This window comes from Panicum virgatum, chromosome 4K, assembly GCF_016808335.1.
Source record: "Panicum virgatum strain AP13 chromosome 4K, P.virgatum_v5, whole genome shotgun sequence".
NCBI classification, from domain to species: Eukaryota; Viridiplantae; Streptophyta; class Magnoliopsida; order Poales; family Poaceae; genus Panicum; species Panicum virgatum.
Window position 1 is genome coordinate 7,314,168 of NC_053139.1, and position 23,407 is coordinate 7,337,574.

At 41.9% G+C, this 23,407-nt stretch overlaps 2 protein-coding genes across 4 annotated transcripts; both read right to left on the reverse strand.

Moving 5' to 3' along the window:
- Positions 1 to 1,811: 1,811 nt before the first annotated feature.
- Positions 1,812 to 9,455, reverse strand: LOC120702902 (sucrose synthase 1). Of its 3 annotated transcripts, none has more exons than XM_039986872.1 (16): positions 9,378 to 9,455; positions 6,395 to 6,509; positions 5,832 to 5,952; positions 5,596 to 5,747; positions 5,302 to 5,494; positions 5,029 to 5,147; positions 4,718 to 4,934; positions 4,535 to 4,630; positions 4,273 to 4,446; positions 4,071 to 4,187; positions 3,824 to 3,990; positions 3,510 to 3,734; positions 3,043 to 3,361; positions 2,613 to 2,857; positions 2,196 to 2,334; positions 1,812 to 2,088 (listed from the first exon to the last, which is right to left on the reverse strand). In XM_039986872.1, exons 2-16 carry the CDS (start codon positions 6,487 to 6,489, stop codon positions 2,059 to 2,061), a joined length of 2,409 nt encoding a protein of 802 aa, XP_039842806.1. In that variant the 5' UTR covers positions 6,490 to 6,509; positions 9,378 to 9,455; the 3' UTR covers positions 1,812 to 2,058. The 3 variants fall into 3 exon arrangements, with proteins under 3 accessions (XP_039842806.1, XP_039842805.1, XP_039842807.1); XM_039986871.1 differs by lacking the exon at positions 9,378 to 9,455 and adding an exon at positions 7,626 to 7,770; XM_039986873.1 differs by lacking the exon at positions 9,378 to 9,455 and adding an exon at positions 7,423 to 7,630.
- Positions 9,456 to 14,618: 5,163 nt separating this feature from the next.
- LOC120702903 (phosphoinositide phosphatase SAC3-like) lies at positions 14,619 to 23,285 on the reverse strand. The gene is made up of 16 exons (XM_039986874.1): positions 22,784 to 23,285; positions 21,709 to 21,913; positions 21,450 to 21,615; positions 20,999 to 21,221; positions 20,521 to 20,597; positions 20,237 to 20,418; positions 20,070 to 20,167; positions 19,830 to 19,963; positions 19,617 to 19,745; positions 19,106 to 19,517; positions 17,859 to 17,980; positions 17,652 to 17,741; positions 16,918 to 17,112; positions 16,650 to 16,766; positions 15,900 to 15,975; positions 14,619 to 15,405 (listed from the first exon to the last, which is right to left on the reverse strand). The coding sequence occupies exons 1-16, from the start codon at positions 22,844 to 22,846 to the stop codon at positions 15,319 to 15,321; spliced, it is 2,376 nt and encodes a 791-aa protein (XP_039842808.1). The 5' UTR covers positions 22,847 to 23,285; the 3' UTR covers positions 14,619 to 15,318.
- Between the last annotated feature and the right edge of the window lie 122 nt (positions 23,286 to 23,407).

The following is a 23,407-nucleotide window of genomic DNA, read 5'->3' on the forward strand; positions in this document are numbered from 1 at the left end:
TCGCAAATAGCTATAGAAAGGAGAGAAAAAAGTTCATCTTACATAATTTTCCATTTTTACTTAAAAAATGAGAAGTTGCGAGCCCACAAGGATAATTTCGTGGGAAACGCTGCAGGGAGAGGCGAACGGGAGCCGCGAAGGGGTGCGTGTTTTTACGCACAATGAAGACCCATTTGCCTATTGTCAGAAGATGTGAAACTATTGAGTGTTTTTTTTCTTTTTTTTAAAAAAAAGATGGAGAAGAGAAATAGAAAACTATTGAATACGAAAGTTGACTGATAACTATTCGACATCAGGTATACTTCTTCCTAATTTTAAGATAGCGACGCGGCTGCAAGTCTGCAACCATGTGGGAGCCCTCTAACAAATGATATGACACTTATTCGCAAAAAAAAAGATATGGCACTTGATATCTATTTACCTCGAGCGAGCTTTTACATTTGTGAATGGAAAAAAAGTCTACATTACTCTCCTTAACTATAGCCAAAATCTGAATAACCCCCTAAACTATCATTTGGTTCATTTTACCCCCAAACTATACAATTTGGTTCAAATTATCTCCTAATATAATTTGTATTTCTTATTTCTCCATTCATAGGTGGAGTTTTAAGTTGAAATTTACAACATAATAGTACACACCATAACTCATGTTAGAAAAAAATAATCATAATATTTTATCATTATTTTGATAGGTTAGGATATTTAATAATAAATTAATCATTGGAATTTAAAATTATATGAAAACTAATGACGAAAAAATATGAAACTTTTTCCAAATATGCATTGTGATGTCCACGGCTATCCTGCAAAATTTAAAATTAAAATTCAACTTGTGTATGAAAAATCAAAAAGATAAATTCTATTATGGAGTAAAATAAACTAAATGTCATAGTTTAGGGGATAAATTGAACCAAGTTATCGTTTAGGGAGTTATTAAATCTTTAGCTATAGTTGAAGGGGTCCATGACTCCAAAGCAGTCATCAAACTCACCAGCTTGGGATCAATATCAATCAGCTTTCTCAGTCTTCCAAGCCTATGGTCTCGAATTGCGTTGTTCAACTCTTCCACCGTATTGATAAGTACAGAACCGCCCAGCGCCCCGGGCAGTCTCTCTTCTTTCCCCAAAGGCATCTATAACACACAGTCTGCCACCATAGACCCTGGTGACAACTTGCCTATCCAAAGCCATTCGGAGTCCAAGACTACCTGTACACAAGCACGACTTAGCTGAAGAACCCTCGGTCTTGCTTCACCAAATAGGAAATACCGCGGATCATCAGACCTATTGCTGAAAGAGCATGTTAATGAGACGCCGAGGCACAGATAGGAGAAGAGCTATCTCATGCTTTGGAATGCCCCTCGCATCATTTCCTGAAACCTTCCAACCCTACTGCCACTACACAATGCCCAACTACTTCCATTTGCGCTACAAGATGTGCAAGTAGTAATCTTTTCTGTTAACATGTTTGAGTAAGCTGGTTTTTTGGAAATCTCAAGCACCTGCACTCCCTTGCCCTCCTTATATAAGAGGGACCAAGCATATGGCATCAATTCTAGTTACTGCCAAGTGATCCTGTCCAGCCATGTTACTGAAATACGGGTCGGGAGCACAGGCCTGTAACTGCAATTAACCGGGCCACATGGTCCACTGATGGATGGAGCAAAGTTACACACCTTCATTTATCATGATTTTTTCACATCTTTTAAACAGTCATCAAGCCTGGCACACCAAACTTTGGAAATACGAAACAAGCACTGGGCAATGGAATAATTAACATAGCAGAACATCACGATCGCTCAGAGCAAAGACTTGGGCAACAAAACATTGCATTGAATTCTGAAGGACAGGTGACATGAGCAGGCGTTTATTGGAAGCGAAAAGGTGCAGCTAGTATCCTAGGGCAGGAACCAGCCAGCGCCGCCCAAAACCTCGCGAAAAAGTAAAGTGCTTGGAATTCAAGTACACATTACTCAAACACATGACTAACAATGCAAATTGCAGTAAACAATTGTAATGCAGCTGATAGCTCTCCCGCTTGATGTTCTTCTTTCACGCACTAATCGAAGGACAATGGAACAGCACTCGCCTGGATTCAAGAAAAAGAGGCATCAGTTAATCCGCTTGCTTAAGACTGCTGAAATGAACACACACACTGATATGCATATGCTCTTTAACAGTCATCAAACAACTTACCAGGCTACGGTATTTGAGAGCATAGAACATCTCAAGGTAGCGACGAGTCTCACGCCTCTCCAGGTTGCTCACATACTTCCAGAATCCATATACACCAGTCAGGGTCATCAGCCTCTCGGAGTACAGCTTCCAGGTGTACCTGAGCAATCCAAAGCTTCAGTGTCAGGAATTCCATGTAGATAGAGAAGAACACAAATATCTGAGATGAAGGCATCATCGTATGTTTGATTGGTCACAAAATTGAACAAGCACGTCTTACCCTGTAATATCTTAATATTAACACAAGATAATTGATTGGTTGCATAATTGAACAAGCACATATTACTCCATAATGTATTGATATGATCACTAGACAAAGCACATGATGCGGAGTCCATTTATAGATGTAAATAGATAGCAGGAGAGAAAATCACATACTTATCATAAATTCTTTGCAGGCCTCCTTGTGAAATTTTGTCCCAGTAGCTCGGATCCTCCTTGCACTTGTCAAAGAAGTTGACCAAGATATCTGCCGCTTTGTCACTGTGGTAAGGGTCAATGTGCAAACCAGACACCCCGTCCACAATGATTTCAGCAGGGCCACCATGGCAGGTCGCAATTGTTGGCAAACCACATGTCATGGACTCAATGACAGTCAGGCCAAACGCTTCATAGAATGCAGGCTACAAAAACAAAATGATACGAGAATTCAGTCCTGCACAATCTCTATGGTTGTTATCTGAAAGTAGACAGCACTATCCTTCTATCCCGATGTAACGATCTTCAACTATCATTATCGAAAAGAAAAGTAGACAGCACTATCGTTGGAACTCGGAAATCACATATTCGATCAAGTGTGTATACATACCTGCACAAATGCTCCCTTTGTGTCACAAATGTAGCGGTACAACTCCCCATTGCGGACACGGTTCATCTGAGCCGAGATCCACCGGATATGGCCCTTCAAATTGTACTGGTCAATGAGACTGTACATCTTCTTGAACTCTGCCTGCTCCTCCCTGTCCTTGGACTCCTTGCCATGGTCACCAGCAACAATCACAAGGTTCGCCAATTCCCTCAGGTGCGCATTCTTACCGTATATCTCAACCAAGCCTGTCATGTTCTTCACACGGTCAAGACGAGCCATTGAGAAAATGATCGGCTTGTTCTTGTCCTTCAAGACAAACCTGTAGAGCAATGAAAGGTGCACCCAAATGTCAGGTAATTATTGTAAATGAGAATTGCTCAGCGTATCTCAATAAATAGAAAGACCTAGGCCAGACATCAAGATGAGTCTTGAAACATTACAATGAGATAGGTAAGTTCAGTACTCACTTGTGCTCCGAGTTCTCAACATCACTGTAAATGAGCTCCTCAATCTCAGGGTGGAAGGCAGTGAGTCTCTTGTCAGTTTCAGTGTATGGGTAGTACACACTCATGTCTGCTCCAGGAGAGACGATATTGAACTTGGGATCAAAAACATCAATGCCATGGACAACACGGTAGAGCCCAGGAAGTGTAAATGCAATGTGGGACTCATATTGCCCAACAGTGTCCTTGCTGCAAAAACAACACAGCAAGCATCAGATACTTGTTTAGTTGCTGCCACACAGTGATCGCCTACTGTTATTAAAATACACAGAATTCACCTTCCAGCGATTTCTTGGAATGTACTTGTGATGATGAAATCGGTATGATTCATAGCAATAAGGTCAGCTGTGAACTGGCATGAGAAGTGATACTGACTGTCGAATTTGTCCAAGTATATGTCTGAGTTAGGGTATTTGGTTTTCTCCAAGGCGTGGGCAATGGTACACTGCAAGAATGTACAAAAAGAAACCATAAACATTTGGAAAACTTGGAATTTCAAGATACCTCATGTACAATCAAACAGACCTGAGTAACTCCCAGCTTGTGCGCAAGCAGAGTGGCAACTAGGTTGCCATCACTGTAGTTGCCAATGATAAGGTCAGGCTTGGCCTGCATTTCTTTCATGATTTCACTGGCAACATCCTGTGGCATAGAATTCATGACTTCGGTATTAATAAAAAGCTAGGTTCTATGCAACATCCAGTCAAAAAAAAAATAGTCTGTATACCTCAGTGTATGTCTCTAGGTATGGCCAGACATCAAAACGAGAGATCCACTTGCGAAGAATACCATTCTCATTTCTGAATGGAACACGAATAATGTCTGTGTGCTCAGTTCCAATGACCTTCTCTAGCCGCTGGCCACAAGTAGTACCAACAGCATCAGGCAACAGCCTGGTAACCTGCAACAAATAAAAGCATGTAGGCACATTTACTCAGTAGACTATAAAATGGAAGTGCTCAGAAGTTCAAACATGATCTGAAACATACAATGAGGATCTTAGGGGTGATATCAAGGCCTTGCTGCTTAATCCTGAGAAGCATCTCATTCTCCAAAGCACGGACTTGGTCCAAAATGTACACAACCTGAGAAGTAATGCCACTGCAAATCAGAAACAAGAAAACCAACAAGTGATCCTAGTTAAAAGAAAAATAATCATTTATCTTCTGTACCTGACCACCCGTATCAGGGTATCCAAGTACATTGGATTGGGCAAAGTAGCCATGTGGAGACAGGATAACAACATTAAACATCATAGGCATAGTTCCAAGGAACTTCTCCAAGTTGGCAGGATCAGGAGCCTCAAGAAGGTCAAGAAGCAAGTGGAGTGTGTCAAGTACACGCTTTGCGGTGTCACCCCAACCTTTCTCCAAGCCGAGCTCTTGGAACCTAATGCAGATTATGGTGACATTATAAGCAGTCAAATCCATTAGCCATATTTCAACCAGAGTTAAAGGGTAAGGACAACTTATTGAGAAATCACCTGTGGTTGAACTCTGAGTATGGAGTATCTTGAGGGATGCTCAGTAGGTACTCCTCTGCCTTTCTGAGGGATGACTGGAGCCCGCGAAGACTCTGAATTCTGTCATTTAACATCATTGTCTGCAACAGAAAAACAGCACTTACGAATGAGTGAGTTGGGTCATATCATTTAATGGAATTTTCAGGTTACGTCAAGTTCCTAGATTATTAGGGCTAATGATGTCATCCATTCGGAAGTGTGCGTTTGGCAGATTCCAGATTTTTGAAAGCTTACCGTGCCCTTGTAGTTATGGGCTTTGAGAAAGTTCAGCAGGGGGTACAAGCTCTCCTTGTCCTGAAACAACTTGGAAGACAGGTGCCTGTTAAGGAACTGTACTCCATTTCCAATGGACTTTGACATGGAAGGACGAGGGAATGAGGCATTGAAGGGCTCAAAGTCAAGCTCAAGCACAAAGTTGCTGTTGTTGCTGGTGTAAAAAAGGAGGTACTGAATTAGCATATGGCAAGTTTCCAGAAATAGAATGTGGAAATTAGCCTAAAATTACTAAGAATTCATCTTAGAACTTACTGTCCATCCACCAGCTGTTCCTTGAATGCCAAGTATTCAGAAACACTCAGCTCTTCCACAGCCAACTCACTTACATTCACCCGAATGTAGTCCCAGACACCAGGCCTTGGCCTGATAGCAAGTGCAACCCAGGGGGGAAGCACAATCGCTTCCTAGATCCAGACAAGAAAGGAAATTAGAATGACTTGCTGATTTTCAGTTGTCAAGCATTCAAGCAGGCATATCAGCAGTGTCACCTGAGCAGCACGAAGAAAGTCTTCAAAGGGTGCATACTTCTCCTTGTCACTATCAAACAGCGCATCAAACTCAGCAAGCAGTTGATGGCGCTGGAGCATTCCCTTGCCCTGGTTAACATACCTGTAAAGAATGGTATATCAAAAACAAAACCGATGTTACACTCATATTCTGTTCCCTTTTTTTCCTTTTATCGATGGAAACTGGAACTTTCTCATTTCTGGAACTGATCTTAGTACGACACACAATGTGCCAAATGATGTTAGTAAAAGGATATTGTCCTATAAACTAGATTGCACTGATTCTACAAAACTTAGCAACACCAACTCATTCTACTTCATAAGCAGATCATAAAAAGCATTATGGATGCTCACTATGAGTCTGAGGTCAAGCATGTAACACCCTTAGCATGCATGAATGTCAACAAAAAAAATAAAGATGTATGAACTATTCTCGTATTTACAGCTGGACGTGCTAAATTAAAGACCAGGATGTAGAAAATACCATATTAACACACTTTAGTACCAGAGTCGAAACATAAGTTAACATATTTTGGCATCCTCACCTGGAAAAGAGTGCAATCAGCTCATTGGGATGAGAGGAGAAGGTGGCACCAAGTCGTTCGCGAAGACTGTGGAGGCGAGTCAGCTTGGCAGCCATGGCTCAATGGTACTCAATTACTACAATGTGAGGTACACAGTTAACACTTAAAGAGTTACTCAGAAGAAGAAATCAGTAGGTACCACTAAATATTACAAGACTGTCTGAACAAGTAGGTCATGCTAAAGCAACACAAATTGCACCACAAACAAGTATTAACTTTTAAAATAAAAGTAGGACGCAGTATGCGTTTGTTTTATCTCAACTGAAACAATTAACAAGATACAGAATCCTAACAGCAAAATAAATACATGATAAAGCAGGAACTTATCCTGCACCAAACAAAGTGCCGATCCTCCACCAAACAAAAGCAAGTACTGATTCTGCACAGGCACATCGTTCTCTGGTAATCTTTTCTAAGGACAAATGGAACCAGCTTGATTAAATTAAATTAATTTGCAGGCCTCGCAAAAAAAAATTGCGGGCTTAAGAGTATCGAGGCCATTCAGATTCCAAAACCCACCAAGAGGCAACCAAAATCCTAAGAAAATAAGAGGGTTTGGCTTTCGAATAAGCAAAGGCAAACGCAAGTATCAATATCAGGAATACCTAGAGTGCAGATCAGGTAAGATTGCAACTCCTTGGATGAATCCAAGGAGATGACTTTTCGTAGTAAAATAAAACCTAAAAAAAAACTTTTTTCGCGCTAATAATCCACCAAAAGGTGCCAATACATTCCTCGGAAAGCAAAAGAGGTGAGCAGAGCACGCAATCAAAGCAAGATCCCAAGCAAAACACAGGAGCCAATAATTTTACTGTAGACATGTGATCCCAAGTTCAAGTTAAAATGTTTTTTGGGGGGAAATTACCGCTGATAATAAACTCAGAAAAGGATAGCAGAAAGCTCTGTACGCAACTTGTAACGATTTAGATCAGAGAACTCCACAAACAGTATGTAAGCAAAACCCCACCAAGATTCATCCGATGACGCACCCAAAGAATAGCGAGAACCGAAACAACCCGACGAAATGGCGGAGGATGGCGACGAACTAGGCGACCCCGTCCGCTGCTAAAGCAAAGATCTTTCTACCACGGCCAGATTAGTTCAAACTCTAAGCAAAACCCCTCCCAGGATAGCACGGAGATTAGGCCAGGATGAGCACGGAGAAGAACAGAAAACCGCAATAGTAACATACCCAATGGTCAAACGGGGAGCAGTCCAATGGAGGAGGAGGGTTTCTCCGGAACTGAAGAGGGGCCAATAAATAGAGGGCAGCTGCTGCATAAACCCAGCAAGCGGCTGTTGCTGTTAATGGTAGGGCCACCCTCGAGCTGACGAAGCTGGGAATCAAGCAATGGATAATGCCAATTTACTATAATAAAACGTTTTACTAATTCTAATTGTGTCACCAATTGTGTCATGGTGCGGCAAAAAGCATCCAATTAGCATATGCTGGCCTACCAGACCAATGGCTTGCTCCGGAAAAGCTTAGACCTTTTTCAGCAGAATACTAGACTACAGTGCAGAGCAGGTGCAGTGAACGCAAGCACTGGCCGGGAGAGAAAGGCGAGCAAGAAACGAAAGGAACAAAAAAAAAGGTTCCCTTTTATTTTTAATTTCCCAATTTCACCACCGAAAAATTCGCATGTGATTCGGTGAGAACAAAAAGCTGGTGATTGGACGCCCAAGATCGGCTCAACAGCGCAATGAGATTGTCCGGATAAAAAAAACACCAAGATATTTTGCTCCTCCCTAATGCCTATTGGATCAGTGGAGCATTTTTCTTTCCTAATCCTTTCTAGAAGCTTGACCTCTAAAGCATGGGTCTCTCAGAAAGCAGAAAGCTCGTGTGCAGAAACAATGGGGGAAACACCAAGAACCCCTTCCCCAAGTGGCAGATTCTTTACGAAATCAAGCATAACCGTCTCTGAAAATGAATCCAAATTACTCCAGAGCTGCATCCAGTCAGCAGCACAAGGGACAAGCGACAACAAGAAAGTTGCGCAGATCTTGTTTCAAGAACAGAAAGCATCGCTTCTTGCTAAAACGCAGCTGGGCGCTTGATGAGCAGCCAAAGGGCACTTGCATCGGGCGCGCCGCGAGGAGGCTAGGTTCCAAACAAGAACAGACCAGCCTATGCAGTGCTGACATGGAAAATTATGGAAGACGATGTGCAAGGGAAAAGAAACACTTTTGGCGAACCATAAAGAACAGGAATCCCCCCCCCCCCCAAAGAACAGGAAAAAGGAGCACTCGTGTCACACTGTCACATGAGATTAGAATGCTTGACTCTCACGCTAAGAAAATTAAAGATCCAAGAAAGTAGGGTCACATCGCAACCACCTGTGGTCACTCATCTAAATCGCAAGTCACAAAGTAAACATGTCAAATATTTCTTCCAAAAATATTTGAACTTTAGTAAGTTACCCCCGAGCAGGATGCAAAGGATAATAGAGTTTTCTTTCTTTATTTTGGAGTTTGTTTCTTGTATTATGAGATACTCATTTGAGGTTTAGTGTTTAAGAACTCCCGTAACTCTTAATTGTGGATATTGAGGCCGATTTATCCTTCATTAAGAAAAAGGACAATAGAGATTATAATATGTGAATGTGCGCTAGGTTTATAACATCACAACCTCCCCCCTCCCCCCACCAACTCTCGAGACTTGCTCCCTTTCAAGTCGGGTAAAAGAACTAAGTAGGAAGATAAACTGATTGTCTTGCCCTTAATTAATCGTCTATGATGTCTACATGCCTGATGGACCATGCATAGTCCCTGTCTATCTAAACTAGTACATACTGCAACTGCAACCGTGAACCAGAGACACCAACCATAATTTCTAATTTTTCCCCATCAACAACAGATCACCCCTACCAAAGCAAAGCAGAATCCACGCATTAGCCGGCATTGCAACATACAGACAGCACGAATGCGAAGAAGCACACACCTTTGCAGAGCGAGACGGGAGGCCAAGAATGGCGTCTACAGAACACAGAACTGAACGGATCAGATGCAGAGAAGGAACGCAATGCAGAGGTTGGGGGGCTCGTGACGGGCAATTTATAGTGTCAGGGAGAGAGCTGATAAGTCTTTCGTGTGCTTGTGAAACAAGCCACGGCCGCTTCTGGTTTCCTTTCCGATTCAACGTGCCATGACCCACGGGAAGAAGAAAAGGAAAGGGAGGTAAGCGAGAATGAGATGGCATCTCGCCGGCATGTTCTTCCATTTGCTGCTCCGGCCGCCGGAAGGTTTCCAAATCCGCCGATTTGCTACTGGTTTTGCACGATCACGTTGTCATTGCTGCATCTTTTTTAAAAAAAGAACTTGCAAATGGGCGTGTTTATTTGGATCACGACATGGTAGGTTAGGTTGGGCCAGGTCCATCATCGGTCGCCGGGGTGGAGAATGACTGGATGTTCCTGAAAGGGAGCTCTCTTTTCTTGGGGTACTTTTGTAGCTAAGCGGGGTAATTTCGACATGATGTGAAGTTTGTTTTAGGCTTTTGGCGTACGAAACGGGGGTACCAAGCGTGCACATTCTTTCTTTCGTTTTGAGGGGTACAAGTTCAACAAAAAGGCGCACACTTTCGAATAACACCACCGTCCGTATTGTACTTTTCTTTCACACCAAATCAGCACCAGCCATTAATCATCAGTCACAACCAGCCGAACAGAGTACATTTTGATGTCACATTTTGTCCTATTTGTTTTAGCTTTGGATCCTTAAACGCTAGCGGTAGATTGTGGGATGTTAAAGTTGCGTAAAGCCGTAACCTAGCGTAGGATAGTAGCTTGTGGATTGGAGGATTGTGGTGTAAACTGGTGGGCTCTAACAATCTGCTTTTGAAAAGCGTACTTTTTGTTTTAGTTCAGCTTTTAGAACTAAAATCCACCATCTAAAGTGAAAACAAACAGGCCCGGCCCCGGCGACTAGCAGGGTTTTTAATTCCGGTAGGGGAAAAAAATCGGAACCCACCGATAAAACCGATATATCGGGAATATCGGGATTTTTTATTTTTATTTTTATTTTTTTTATTTTTTAATTTATTTTTTAATTTACTTTTTAGTATAAAAAATATTCATTAAATCAATTTCGGCCGATAAAAAAAATATCGGACCCCACCGATAAACCCGATATATCGGGTATATCGCGAAATTGCGGCCGATATTTCTAACCCTGGCGACTAGTGCATCCATCCAGTTTGTCTTAACGTATATTCTATAGCGGAAAATGTCAAATTTTAAATGGCGAATAAACTTCTTCTTCTGTGCCGTGTACATCCATCCATGATTAATAGGCTAGAATATCTTAACGTTTATCTAAAAATTGTAACCCATTCACAGTTCTCCAAAAAAATGTCAAAGTCATGGTTGGGGAATAGAAAACAAGACTCTAGATGATGGTTATCAATTTATGAGTCAAATTTCTTCTGCTAAAGTAAAATCTAGAATTCTAGAAGCCAAAATACCCTATGGTACGGTGTTTCCTGAAAAGAAATACCCAAGAGCGGTGGACACGCATCAATTAATAAGAAAAACCGGAATTCAGATCGACATTGAAATTTCTCTGAAAACGAAGGATCGATATCGAAAGCAAAATTTTATGTTGTAAAAAGAGTAAACTACACCCCGGATCCTCAAACTTGTTTCACCTAGGTTCCTAAACTCTCAAATCATTTATCTGGGTCCCCAAACTGTGTAAAGGATTCATCTCGAGTCCCGAATACGCCACACAAGTGTCCAGTGCTGACATGGCATGCCATCATGGTGAAAATATACAAATGCCCCCCTCAATTTCTATCGTCTTTTATTTTTCCGGTCCACTCCTGTCTCCTGCCCCTCTCTCTTTCCTCACTGCCCCTCACTGCATCGCCCAGGCCATAGCCGGCATCAGGCCAGACGGCGCCGGCACTGCGGCCAGCGCACCTAGGCGCAGCCGTGGCGTGCGGCTGCGCGGCATAGGGCCGCGCAGAACCAGGATGCGACGGGGAGGCAGCCCGCGACAGGTGCAGTGGTGGCGGCGAGTCGACCGCGGCAGCATGAGGGGAGTGGGAGAAAAGGGCCGGCGAGGACAAGGGCGGCAGCACGGTGCTCACCCTGGGCTCGGTTCGGGCTGAGGAAGGCTGGAGGAGGTTGGTTGGCGTGCGGCTCGGAGCTCCTGGACTTCAATGGCGACCGGTGGGGGCGGAGGCGATTCCGACCGAGAAACGGCCGGAACGGGTGGGGAAAGTGGCGGGGCGGGTGGAGGAGGATGTGAGGGAGGCTATAGCGGAGGGAATCGGAGAGGGAGGAGGTGTGGCCGGCGTATTGCTGCCGGTGGCGGAGGGATCTCGGCTCGGCCCGGGCCGGGAAAAGAGAGAGAAGGGGTGAGGGAGAAGGAGGGAAATGGCGCCGGAGAGAGAAGAAACGGGCCGAGGCATCCGCGGCCCCCGTGTGGTGGTGGTGGCGCAACCGCTCGTGCCTGTCCGATCCCGCGCAGGCCGCCGCTTCCTCTCCAATTGGCAAAGCGCAACTCTTCCCCTTTTCTGAATTTTTCTCCAATCCAAGCAGCTTGTGTCCTCCCGCTCTCTCTTCCTTTCCCAATCCTATGCTTCTCCGCTCTCAAAAAAGAAAAGAAAAAATCATATGCTTCTCCTCCCCCATCCAAGCCAAGCTCACGAGCTCTACCAGCTTCCATCTAGTCCTTCCAGGGATCTCCTTGCTCGAGTACGAGCACAGCAACACACCACTACCTCCACCTGCAGGTCACGGCGGCCTGCGCCCATGGGTAGTGCGCCAACAGGAGTGCACGACAGCACCACTGATGCCGTCCTTCAGCCACGCGCTCAGCAACATCTCCGTCCCGGAAAGCTGCCGAAGAGAGAGAGGGGGGTCGCGAAATGTGAAGGACTTTTTTGCATATTGGCGCCATGTAGGCGTGCCACGTCGGCGTTGAGAGCTTGTGTGGCGTGTTTGGCACCGGCGATGGACTCCTTTACACAGTTTGGGGAGCTAAATGAATAATTTGAGAGTTTAGAGACTTAAATAAAATTTCGGCACAAATTTGGGGACCTGAGATGGAATTTACTTTTGTAAAAACAACATTAGAAACCAACTAGCAGAGAAGCAAAATGAACATTCGGCTCTAACTTCAAGATCTCAACATGACTATTTTCTTGATTCGTGCTTGTGCTTCTTGCTTTTATCATGTACAATAACAAAACTTGAGCTATCAACGTAAGAGGCAACAAAAGTTTCTACATGAAGCTGTATGTGCTGGAGATTCTCCTAGTTGTATTTAGCAAAAATAAATACTGACATTTTGCATTGCGATTTTAATTTAGTCAAATAAGCTGTTTAATTATTCTGTTCAAAAAAGCACATAAATAAACACTATTTTTTTCATGTGTGCGCATCTATATCCTAACAAGGAGTCGCAGGTTTGAAGCGGCCGTGAATTCAACAGGAATGACATCTAGACGCGTGTACTTTTGGTGGAATTCGATTCTTACGCGGAAAATTGGGGAACAGGATGGCACTGCAGTCTGCAGGCAGCAATTCGTATTCGTTTTGCCCTTTGCTTCTGTTATTCTAAGCGGTTGACATTTGTAAGCATCAACGCCTGGCTTATAAAAGAAGAGTAAAATAAAAGGTGCCATTGCAAAAACAAAACAAAAAAAAGGAGCATTCATGTTTACAATTAACACTAGAGTTTGAGCAACCTGCTGTAAGTTGTAACAATTTAAGCTGCGGCGTTTAAAATATGCACGCTTTCAAACCTCATGGCATTTCTCTTTTTCCTCTCTTTTACAATGAACGAAACATTTAGAAACTTAAAAAAATATTCCCTATATAAAGGGTTCCAAATGTTAAACGCCATAACTCTTTAATAAAAAAAATTATGTTTCACCACTTTACGTTAGAGCCGAATATACGCGCCATGTCACCTATAGAAGACCGCATTTGGCGCCAAGAAACGTAGAGCAGCTATCAGTTTGCTCCAGTGAGAAAAAGAAAACTCCTATTTGGCTCAATCAGGACCAGTGATCTGTCTAGGTGACAGAAAAGCTTCTAGTCTAACCCGTCAACTACTGCTATAGTTGATTAAGCAGCACTCAACCCTGCTCCTAATCCTTATCCTTTTGCCGTGGTCCTATCACTGATGAATAAATTATATGGCTGGGGTGACGTCGCCAATTATACGAGTGACCCACCCAGATTACCCCACTCTTAGAATTGGTATTTCTTTGACACGTCGCTTGCTAGCGCTTGAAAGAGCTATTCATTTTTCTAAAAAAAATGGTTTCCTAGGATGAAACTCATTATCCATAAAAAATACCCATCTAGGATGAGGTGAATGATTTCGCTTTGCAAAAGCGTCGTCAACTTGTTACTCTGTTCTAGATGAAAAACGTAAGGAAACCAAATCGGCGAGATCATCCCGGAATCCCAATGGATTCAGCGTGCATCAGCTAGCTGGGAAGGTCGCTGACTGGCTGATCTGGGGTCAATAGACAGCTGCCTTTCTGAAACCAGAGATATTAGTAGACGGTAATGGGATGGTCCAAACCAGGAGGCGGCAGCGTCTCACATGGCCGACGAGGTTTGGAAAAGCCGGCAGCCATCGACGTGGACCATGGCCCAACGGAGACTGACCACATCACCACAAGCACGTGGGTCCTGTTTGGTTCACACTACAGTTTCTAGTGCACACAATTCAAAAAAAATCTTGCATGCATGGAGTGCTAAATGAAATCTATTTGCAAATTTTTTTTAGAGATGGTATAACTTTTCGCGACGAATCTAATGACGGTAATTAATCGATGATTAGCTATAGTAATATTACAGTAACTATCCTCTAATCACACGGTCAAAGATCTCATTAAATTCTTTAGGGTTTCTAGCGCAGGATTCTGAAGTTAATTTTATAAATTGATTTTATTTAACATCATAATTAGCGGTCAAAATTTCCTAGTACTCTCTATGGAAACCAAACAGGGCCATGGTCGCGGTCTCTTGGGCAGCGTGTCTGAATCTGCTTGCCCGCAGGCCAGTACGGACGTGTCCTTTGTCGCTTGAGATGGTGGCTGGCCGGCACCTCAAACAAGCCATGCAAGTGCTATTCCTCTGTGACTGCAGAACTGATACAGCTACTATCAAAAAAAAAGAACTGATACAGCTTTCACATTGAGAAACATAAAAGGTCAGTGTTGAAGGTAAAAATATTTTTTGCGAAATTTGACAGGTGTTGCAGCAATCTGTGATTCAACAAACAGTATAAGAGATGTCTATTGGGACAGGGGTTTGGTACAATGGAGATTACACAATGGTTGTCATGTCTCTCCTGTCGCGACGGAAAATACATGTACACGGTGTTTCCAAAGGTCCCATCCAAAAAAGGGTTGAGGGAAAAATGGTGCTTTCATGCCCACCTCAACTCTCATGGGAGGGGAAAAGGGAATGGGGGTGAACACTTGGGACATATATTTACACGATGGAGATGGGGGATGATGCCTCGACAATGGTACAGCTTCGAAAGAATAATATACTACTTAACTACCTTTCTTTCCTGTCAAGAAAAATAACAACAATGCCCTATCTACCCGTCTGGTGAGCAAGCTTCAACGAATGAACAGAATGGTACACTTCCCTACACAACTCTTTTTGATGGGGTGTGTCTGAGATTCAAAGCCCATCATATTCATACACCGCGAGGAGGATGCTGGTGGTTTACAGTCTCAAGCACGATGATATACCTCGTTGCGATGGTCTTTAAGGGTTATAAGAGGCTTTGGAATAAAGTATGGGCAACCATCTTTTAGCCTATTTCTCTCATTTTTTTTTCTTCCTTTTTTTTGCAACTGCTACCATCACGTAGCTTGTATTTACATGATAAGCAATCTTGCAACATCAGTACCAAAATGCCTCTCCTTGATTAACCCACTGCACAAAATCCTTAGATAACCCATGAGCCTGGATCTTAGTAATTTGATCATCCTGAAAGATTCAAATGAAATGATTGATTTTATTTGTTGGGTGAATCACATATTAAGAAGGGTCACAAGTTGTAGTCATCCAGTGATAGTCATACTCTTAAAAAAATGTGTCTATTTCGGGGGAAAAAAGGTAAGAGTCAAGCTGATTTTAGCAACCTGTTACTGCTATGGAGACAAGTACATAAGATATATATAAAAAAATAGCATACCAGAAGGAAAGCAGAACCTGGTAGTAGATACTTCAAGCTTATTCAGGAAATTAGGCCTAAAGAGATTTCTAAACCATAATTGCAGTAAAAACGAATGGGTATGAATGTCACTAAATATAACAGACAAAATGGCAGGACAGAAAAGAACCCAAATACAGCAGTTGTTTATTTGACTTGTGTACATAAAGTTAGGTCAAAAGGCTTTTTTAAACCAAGATTAAAGCACGCAAGAAAAAGGACACGAAGTGAAGTGGTAGCAAAAGGTAGGATTGTTGATTGCACTAACCATTGTCCCAGAGCTTACATCACCAACAGCATTATCAGTTGAAATATTCACGTCAGGAGTGCTTATGGCTTTTGATCTGTTTAGGCATAATGCACAACACAAAAAAATAATGAGGTTACAAATATTCACCTACATATCAATTATAAAAGTGATGTCAGCCTGCAGTTCTCAACGTGGATAATGGTGCAAGTCTGTTACAGAAATACCAGGATCATCTTCAAATAAACAGATGAGAGGTTTCAAGGTTCAACTCTCTAGCGATCCTTAGCTTGATTGATTTGGAAGCACCGCATTGATTGCATGGTCAATGGTGCCATACCAAGCGCGAATGGGGGCTACTAGGCTTTCACACCTTTGCAGTGAACGTTCTCTAGTGCATGGAGTTTTCTAGTCATTTTAATCCTGCCTGAGGCAGGATGGGTAACCAATGAATCCAGTGTCTGTGTCCGCGTGCAGTTGCGCGACTATTTAGTGTGGGTGTATGTGTGTTTTGGAGTAAGTTGAATTCTTTCCTTCTTAATGCAAATGATGCTCAGGTTTCCTGCATATTTGAGAAAAATCTTCAAATAACCACTAACACAAGCTAAGTGCAGAATTTTTTTTTCTGAAAAAAGATGTCAAGGAATTAATAAAAAAATGGCAAACTAATGACTTATAGTTGCCAATTTCTGTGTATACCATGTGCAGCACAGAGGAGCACTGGAGAACTAAAGATTCAAGATATTCCAAAGAGAGAAGCATTGTATGAACCTTTCATTGTCTGAAGCTGAAAGCCAGTCAAGATCCAGGAAATTTGAATCACCAGAACCATTGCAATAGTCCAGTTCACAGCTTATATGCTTAACATGAGACGCTGATGAAGTATACCTGCAGGATTTTCAAGAGAAATTAGGAATCAATAACTTGTGCCAGTGTCAGATACTGATTTTTCAAACATATATTTTAAGATAATTCACTCTGCTTCTAACAGAAGAACGAAAGAGGGTGAAGTTTCAAAATACAGAAAACACAAACCAACCTTAACTTCAACACTGAATTCTCAGAGGTTGAAGACATTCCATGCATGGAATCAGAACTCCAGTTTGGATATTGCCCTTCTTTTTTCGAACCAGTAAATGCCGAGTTTAACATTCCATTTGGTCCTTTGCTGGACATTGATGGTTTGCTGTTGTTAAGAATGCTGCCATCTGACCTTGCCCTCTTCATCAATTTACTGAAAAATATGTATATCTCAGATAACTGATAAGATGGATTGGTGTTGATTTCCAAAAACATGTAAGAAAAAAAATCTGGATACCTAATTCTTAAAATGAACTGGTCAGAAAACACTACAAAACCTTGCTACCTAAGAAGAAAGCAAAAGATACAAATAACTCAATGGTCCTTGCTGCCGCTATGAAGAAGGTAAAGAGGTGAATGACAGTACGACATAACTTTCTCCACCTGAACTTTCAAAGCACTGGTTAAACCAGAACGAGTGGATTGGATATTGTTCGCACAATTTCTTCAGGCACTCACATAAACACCAGTTGCCAATTGTTGGTTTCAGTATCACTTATTTTGTGTGAATTCAGTGTTTTATCAACAGAGGAAAGACAATAGATATAGATAATTCATAGTTAGGTCACCTCTTGTTATTATTCTTTTATTGCTTCAATTCATAGAGAAGGGCATATTATTTTTAAGAGCTTGTTGTCATGCCTCCATACTTAACCATGTAAGTTCAAAGATAGCCATATATTGCTAACTTACCTAGTATCATCATCAAGTACATGTTCATCACCAGATTCTGGCTCCCAAAGTGCAGGTTTTCCCACCTGGGGCTCGAAGTACCCTAAAAATCTGTAAATTCGTTAAGGGGAAAAAAACAAGTAACTTAGTCCATATTCATAGTATTTCCCTACTGAAACTTCAAAAGATACAAGATCACTGCTGAACAATGATCTTGATCAAACATACAAGTTGATCGCTGCCTGTTTGTATGCATCCATATAGGCATTGCTGTAGTACCGTTGCAGTGTCCTAAAGAACTCTTGAGATTGAATAGCAAACTTCAAGTGCCCTCTCTTTGCAGAGAATATCTACACATCACAAGCTCATCAGAGAAGCGTGCAAGAACAATTCAACATGACAAGAATGCCATGGAGAATATTTGACTTGCCAAAATGCCAATAAATAATTGGATTAACTAGCCACCAGTCACCTTATCAGTATAAATGAATGGAAAACTCAGCAGTTAAATAAAATTTTAGTTTGATTGATCATCTTAATGTAAGGTTACAGTTAAGTTATGTTTCACTTCTGATTTGGGTGTCATGGTCCACTCTGTACAGTAGTTAGACATTATTAAGCTCCCTGGATCAGCAAGTAATGTAGAATTCATATAACAGGAACATGTTAGTTTCGTTTTCACTTCATAATTGAAGTGGAAACTGATCGTCCTACTTCAGTCCACTGTATTACCATTGCGAGCAACAAACCATATGCTAATGAGCCTATATGAAATACATATTGGACCTTTATAGGGCCATTATCCAGCAGAACTCAATTGAAGATAGACGTCTTTTTAGTTCTCATATCATTGACTGCAGTTCCATGCCCAATTTAAACAGCATTTTTCAAGTGCCAAATACTCGCACCAATCCCAAATATAAGTCCATCCATCTAAATGTGACCTAAGTCAAACTTTATTTAGCTTTGACCATCAATAACTAAAAATTTATTCCATAGCATGAGGTTGATGTTCCTGCATTCCTTATGGTACACACTTTCATACTATATAACTCTCTATATTTGAAGTAGCATATTCTTATAGATATTGTTGGTGAAAGTGCAATGTTGCAGATGGTGTCTATTTCCTGATTACATGTCGGATCAGAGGGAGTAGTTATCAAATTTTACATTGATAACTCCAATCAGCTTCATTGTTTTATTTCGGTTTTCAGAATAAATCCAGGTCCGTATGCCCCTCAGCCTGACATAATCAGTTCGATTTGACATGTAAATACTTAATATAGACCAGATGCAAAGCTCATCAAGCAAACTTGGATAGATTCTAAAATATTGTAATAGCATATGCCAGTATACTTACTCCTTATTTCAACAACCAATCATATTGTGGAACGAATAAAGAACCTAAGTTTTTTCTGACAGACTAAAACAAAAGGTAGATTGAAGAATTGAAATAGAAAGATCTAATGGAGTACCTTATTGTGAGCAGCTGAACCACCATACTGCAAAGCCAGTGTATCACCCATCCTTTCATAAAAATGCATCAAATGTCGAGACAAAGGGGCATCTATATGAACTTCTGGAGATTCTAAAGAGCCAAGTGCATGTAACTGATGTCCTAGAGCAGCTAACCCGTAGGCATATTGAGCGACATTTGTGCGGTCCAAACAATCTATGCAGTTTGTACGTAAGACACCCTTTTGAAATTTTGGAGGCTTTATTTGGGTATTAGACCCATTGACCTCAGAATTATCTTCTGCAATTCCATTGCCAGGATCAGAACTGCCACAAGTATCGTCTTGGGAGATGTCATCAAGATCATCAACATAGTCTGCAGTGCCACGATTATTGTTGTCATCACACACGTGAGGACCAAAACCATTCTTCCTATAAAGCATGAAACAAAAATTAAGGAAGCGTCAAGGCAAGTAGGAATTCTAATTAAAAAGCAAAGAAAACCAGTATAATAAATAACAAAGAACTTACAATGTAGCGCTTAAATTAAGGAAACTCTCTGTTCTTCGATCTGAAGAAACTTGATAATAAAAGAACTCTGTCAAGTTCAGAGCTTCAAATGCCACTTTCAGAAGCACTTGAAGGGCATTTGTACTTTTGCTGAAATACAATTTATCTTCAGTATGTACACCAAATGCATCAAACAGAACATAAGTGTGAGATGCATAACAAAAGAATTAATACCTTTGAGAGTTCTTATGAAGATCCCAATGCAAAAATCTCAAATGATCTTCCCCTGGCAGACCACTATTTATAATCTTTATTGCTCTGTCAAATTCCCGACGGAGTATAACTTCACGTGGTCTCTTCTCACGTGTCTTCCAAAAATAACAACAGAAAATAAATTGCAAGTGTGTGATTATCAAGTCTGACTTGTATGCAAAACAGCCATCAGAAGTGGCAGCATCATAACAGTGTGCTCACCTTAATTAAGTTTAAGATGATGATAGGCTTTCCATATCTCTTCCTAAGATTTTCAAAATGAAGTCTGGTAGCCTCATAATTCTTGTCCTTTTCATGCACTGCATGGGGGAAAAAGATCGAGTGATTGAACATTATTTTACACATAAAATAAGGGTTTCAATGCTTACATATGATATCAGGCTTCAGATTCAGCTTTGATGTCTCCTGGGACCAGAATAGTGGAATTGAACCTCTATTCTGCACAACAGAGCTTATTTGCCTTGGTCCAGGCAAGTCTTCATAAACAATTTGCTCAGTCTCAACATCATTCGCTACTCTGCCCTCATCGTTCACGCCCCTCTTTAGATACCTATAAGACAGTACCCAAAAAAAAAAGTAGCTTAATCCCAACGACACCAATAATTGATTAAAAAAAAGAGTATACATTACTAAGAGTTTGGTAAGTGCGAACCTAGTGCCAGCATAATGCCGCGAGCGTCTAGCAATGAGCGTCAACATAATATCCTTCCCACATATTGCAAGTTTATCCTTGATATAAATGAAACCAGAATGTTATTCTAAATGATTGTATTAATAAACAGGATTAATAAATACATTAATATTTAATGGTCTATTGTTTTAATAATTTTTCCATCACGATTTTACAAATTATAGACTGAAAACACAACTATTTCTCCGACAAAAAAAACAAAGGAAAAATAGGATTCTTACTTGTATAGTACAAGCAAATAAAAAACATAAATTTAGCTCGGTAAAGAGAGCAGGCAAAGATTATGAACATGGAGAAAAGAAAAGAAAAGAAAAGAAAAGAAAAGAAAGGAGTAGGAACGTGGGATATTGGATACACCTTGTGGATGCAATCTATCATATTTCATGAATCCTATTAAATGGCATATAACAGGATAAGAAGATATAAGTTTCATAGGTACCTGCTTAAAAAAACCATAGACTAATGCAACAGTCCAGAGTGTAGTTTTCAGAATGTTACGAATCCCTCGAGTTAGGAACTCATTCCATACAAACATTGTGTCATATAGTTCCCACCCTTCTTGTGGATCACTAAAGTTCTTCTGGATGCTTCTTATTATATGATATGAGTGGCTAAAAAAGAAGTCTTTTCTAAGATCAATTGTCTGCAAGAGCTTCCTGTACCTGCATGATTTGAGGTTGACTTATGATGAACATACAGTGCAACTACTTCGGCATACCATGAAACTATGTAATGCTCCTGAATCTTTCATTTTTAAGAAAAAAGATACAACATTTTATTAAACAGTTAGAAAATGTCCAATCTAATTATCAGTATATGATATATGATAATGTGAAGGATAGAATGTCAACAAATATAATGGGAACATGGGATGCAGTCATGCAGCACACCTGTTCTCATCCTTGGAATTAGTTAACTTTGGCCTCGTCTTAGAATTTGATAACTCAATCATTGCAGTCTTGGTAACTTGGTATACCGGATGGCCAAATATGTCCCCGATCTTTCTCTGCTCAGTAATAATTAACATGTAATAGGGCCCAAGGAACTTAATGAAACCTGCAAAGAAAATACATTGTTGATGTTTATTTGCAAGGAAAAAGTTACCAACTTTGCAACAAATTATGATCAGAGAAAGATGGGATAGTTTACCAATGATTCCAAAACAGTTGGTGACAAATTTAACTCCACCCGTTGACTTATGGTCTTCATCTAGAATTTTTAGCAGATCAGGATAGTCACTCTGTGAGTGCATGGTGGAATCCTCATCTACATGGAGCTCTGATGGTTCCAACCTATCAATCGTGAGTAATCTCCATAATGTCTTGTCAGTGTTAGTTCCAAGAATATAAAATTTCTGCAAAAAAAAAAATCCATTATTTAATTATGATGAAAAATTTGGGTTGGGGTGGGAGGCCATGGAGTGAGGCATGGCAGCGAGCTCAAGGTAGGAGGCCTCCCACAACACTAAGCAAGGCATGAAAACAGTAAGGTTCCACCTTTGCACAAGAGTTTGGAAACACATTTTTCTACGAAGACCTCAGTGTAACAGAATGCATCCTGATTGTGAACTGAATCAAATACTAGCAAAACCAAGAAATATGCCAAAAAAAATCAATCAAACACTTTGCAACCAAGCATTCAAACAGTAGGGGGCATGAACCACAGGCTAGAAATTCGACTCAGAAAAAGGAAAACCAATGATTCTGCATCCTAGTTATAACTGATAACTGCAAGGAACCCGCAAAGGTCCCTTTTTCGACGAAAATTCCAATAAACGAATTAAAAGCACTGCAACACGCATAGCTGCTCCTTTTCCTAACAAAAAAAGACTAGAGAACTGCATCACAGCTAACAAAAGAAGGCAGAATTCCCGTATCTCCTACATAGAACGGAACAATATAAGCAGCTAAGAGCTCCTGAAAATCAAGTGCGACAATAGCATGATCCAGGTGCCATAAACAAATAAGGATCGTCATAATTCATAATCGTGGTGTTGCATGGCATGATCCGGAGCCATGCAGAGTCGCTGACCCCAGGTCTTGTCCCGAGCTAAAGCAACGCGAGAAGCTCGACCACATCCTTAGCTGTACAACCTTTGCGGAATCACAAAGCACCAGCAGGAGCTGCTCCATGAACAGCATAATCCAGCCACCCAGCGACAAGAACAACAGCAGCACCGGCACGACGCGGCGGCGCATTGTGATCCGGGGGGCAAGGAGCTCACCGACTCGGCCTCGTAGAGCTCGAAGCTCTGGAGGCAGCCGTCCACCTCCGCGGCCGCCGCCATGGCCGGCCGAATCCCCCGGCGCGGGCCGGCTCAATCTCGCATCCGCCGCCGCGGCAGATCAGAGCTCCGCAGCCGCCCGCCGGAACCCTAAGTCCGCGCCGCCCGGCTGCTTGAGGTAGAGCATTCCCCGCGCACCACGGCCCCGGCGCCCGCGAATCCGAGCGCAGGCCGCCGGCGGCCCCCCGAGGCTCGCGGCGAGCGGTCGCGAATCCGGGCCCGGGATTCCGGGGAGCTCCGCGCCGATCGCGAGCGGCGGAAATGGGGAAAATTCTGGGGGAGCACTGGAGCAGGCGAGGCCGTGAATGATGAGGAGATAGGTTGATTTCGCTTTCTTTTTTTTTTCCTCCGGGGTCCCTGCGGAATCCGTGAGGCAGGCGTGGCGTGGAGGATGCCCTGGAGGAAGAGGAGGTCAGGACTCAGGAGGGAGGGGAAGGAGGGCGAGCTGGCCTCAGTGAGAGGGAATATATTGGGATCTGTTTTGTTTTTTTTAATGTTTTTCCTCTGTGATTTTTATTTGCGTTTTGTGTTATTGGAGGTATTTCTGTCTGTTTTCTGTTTGAA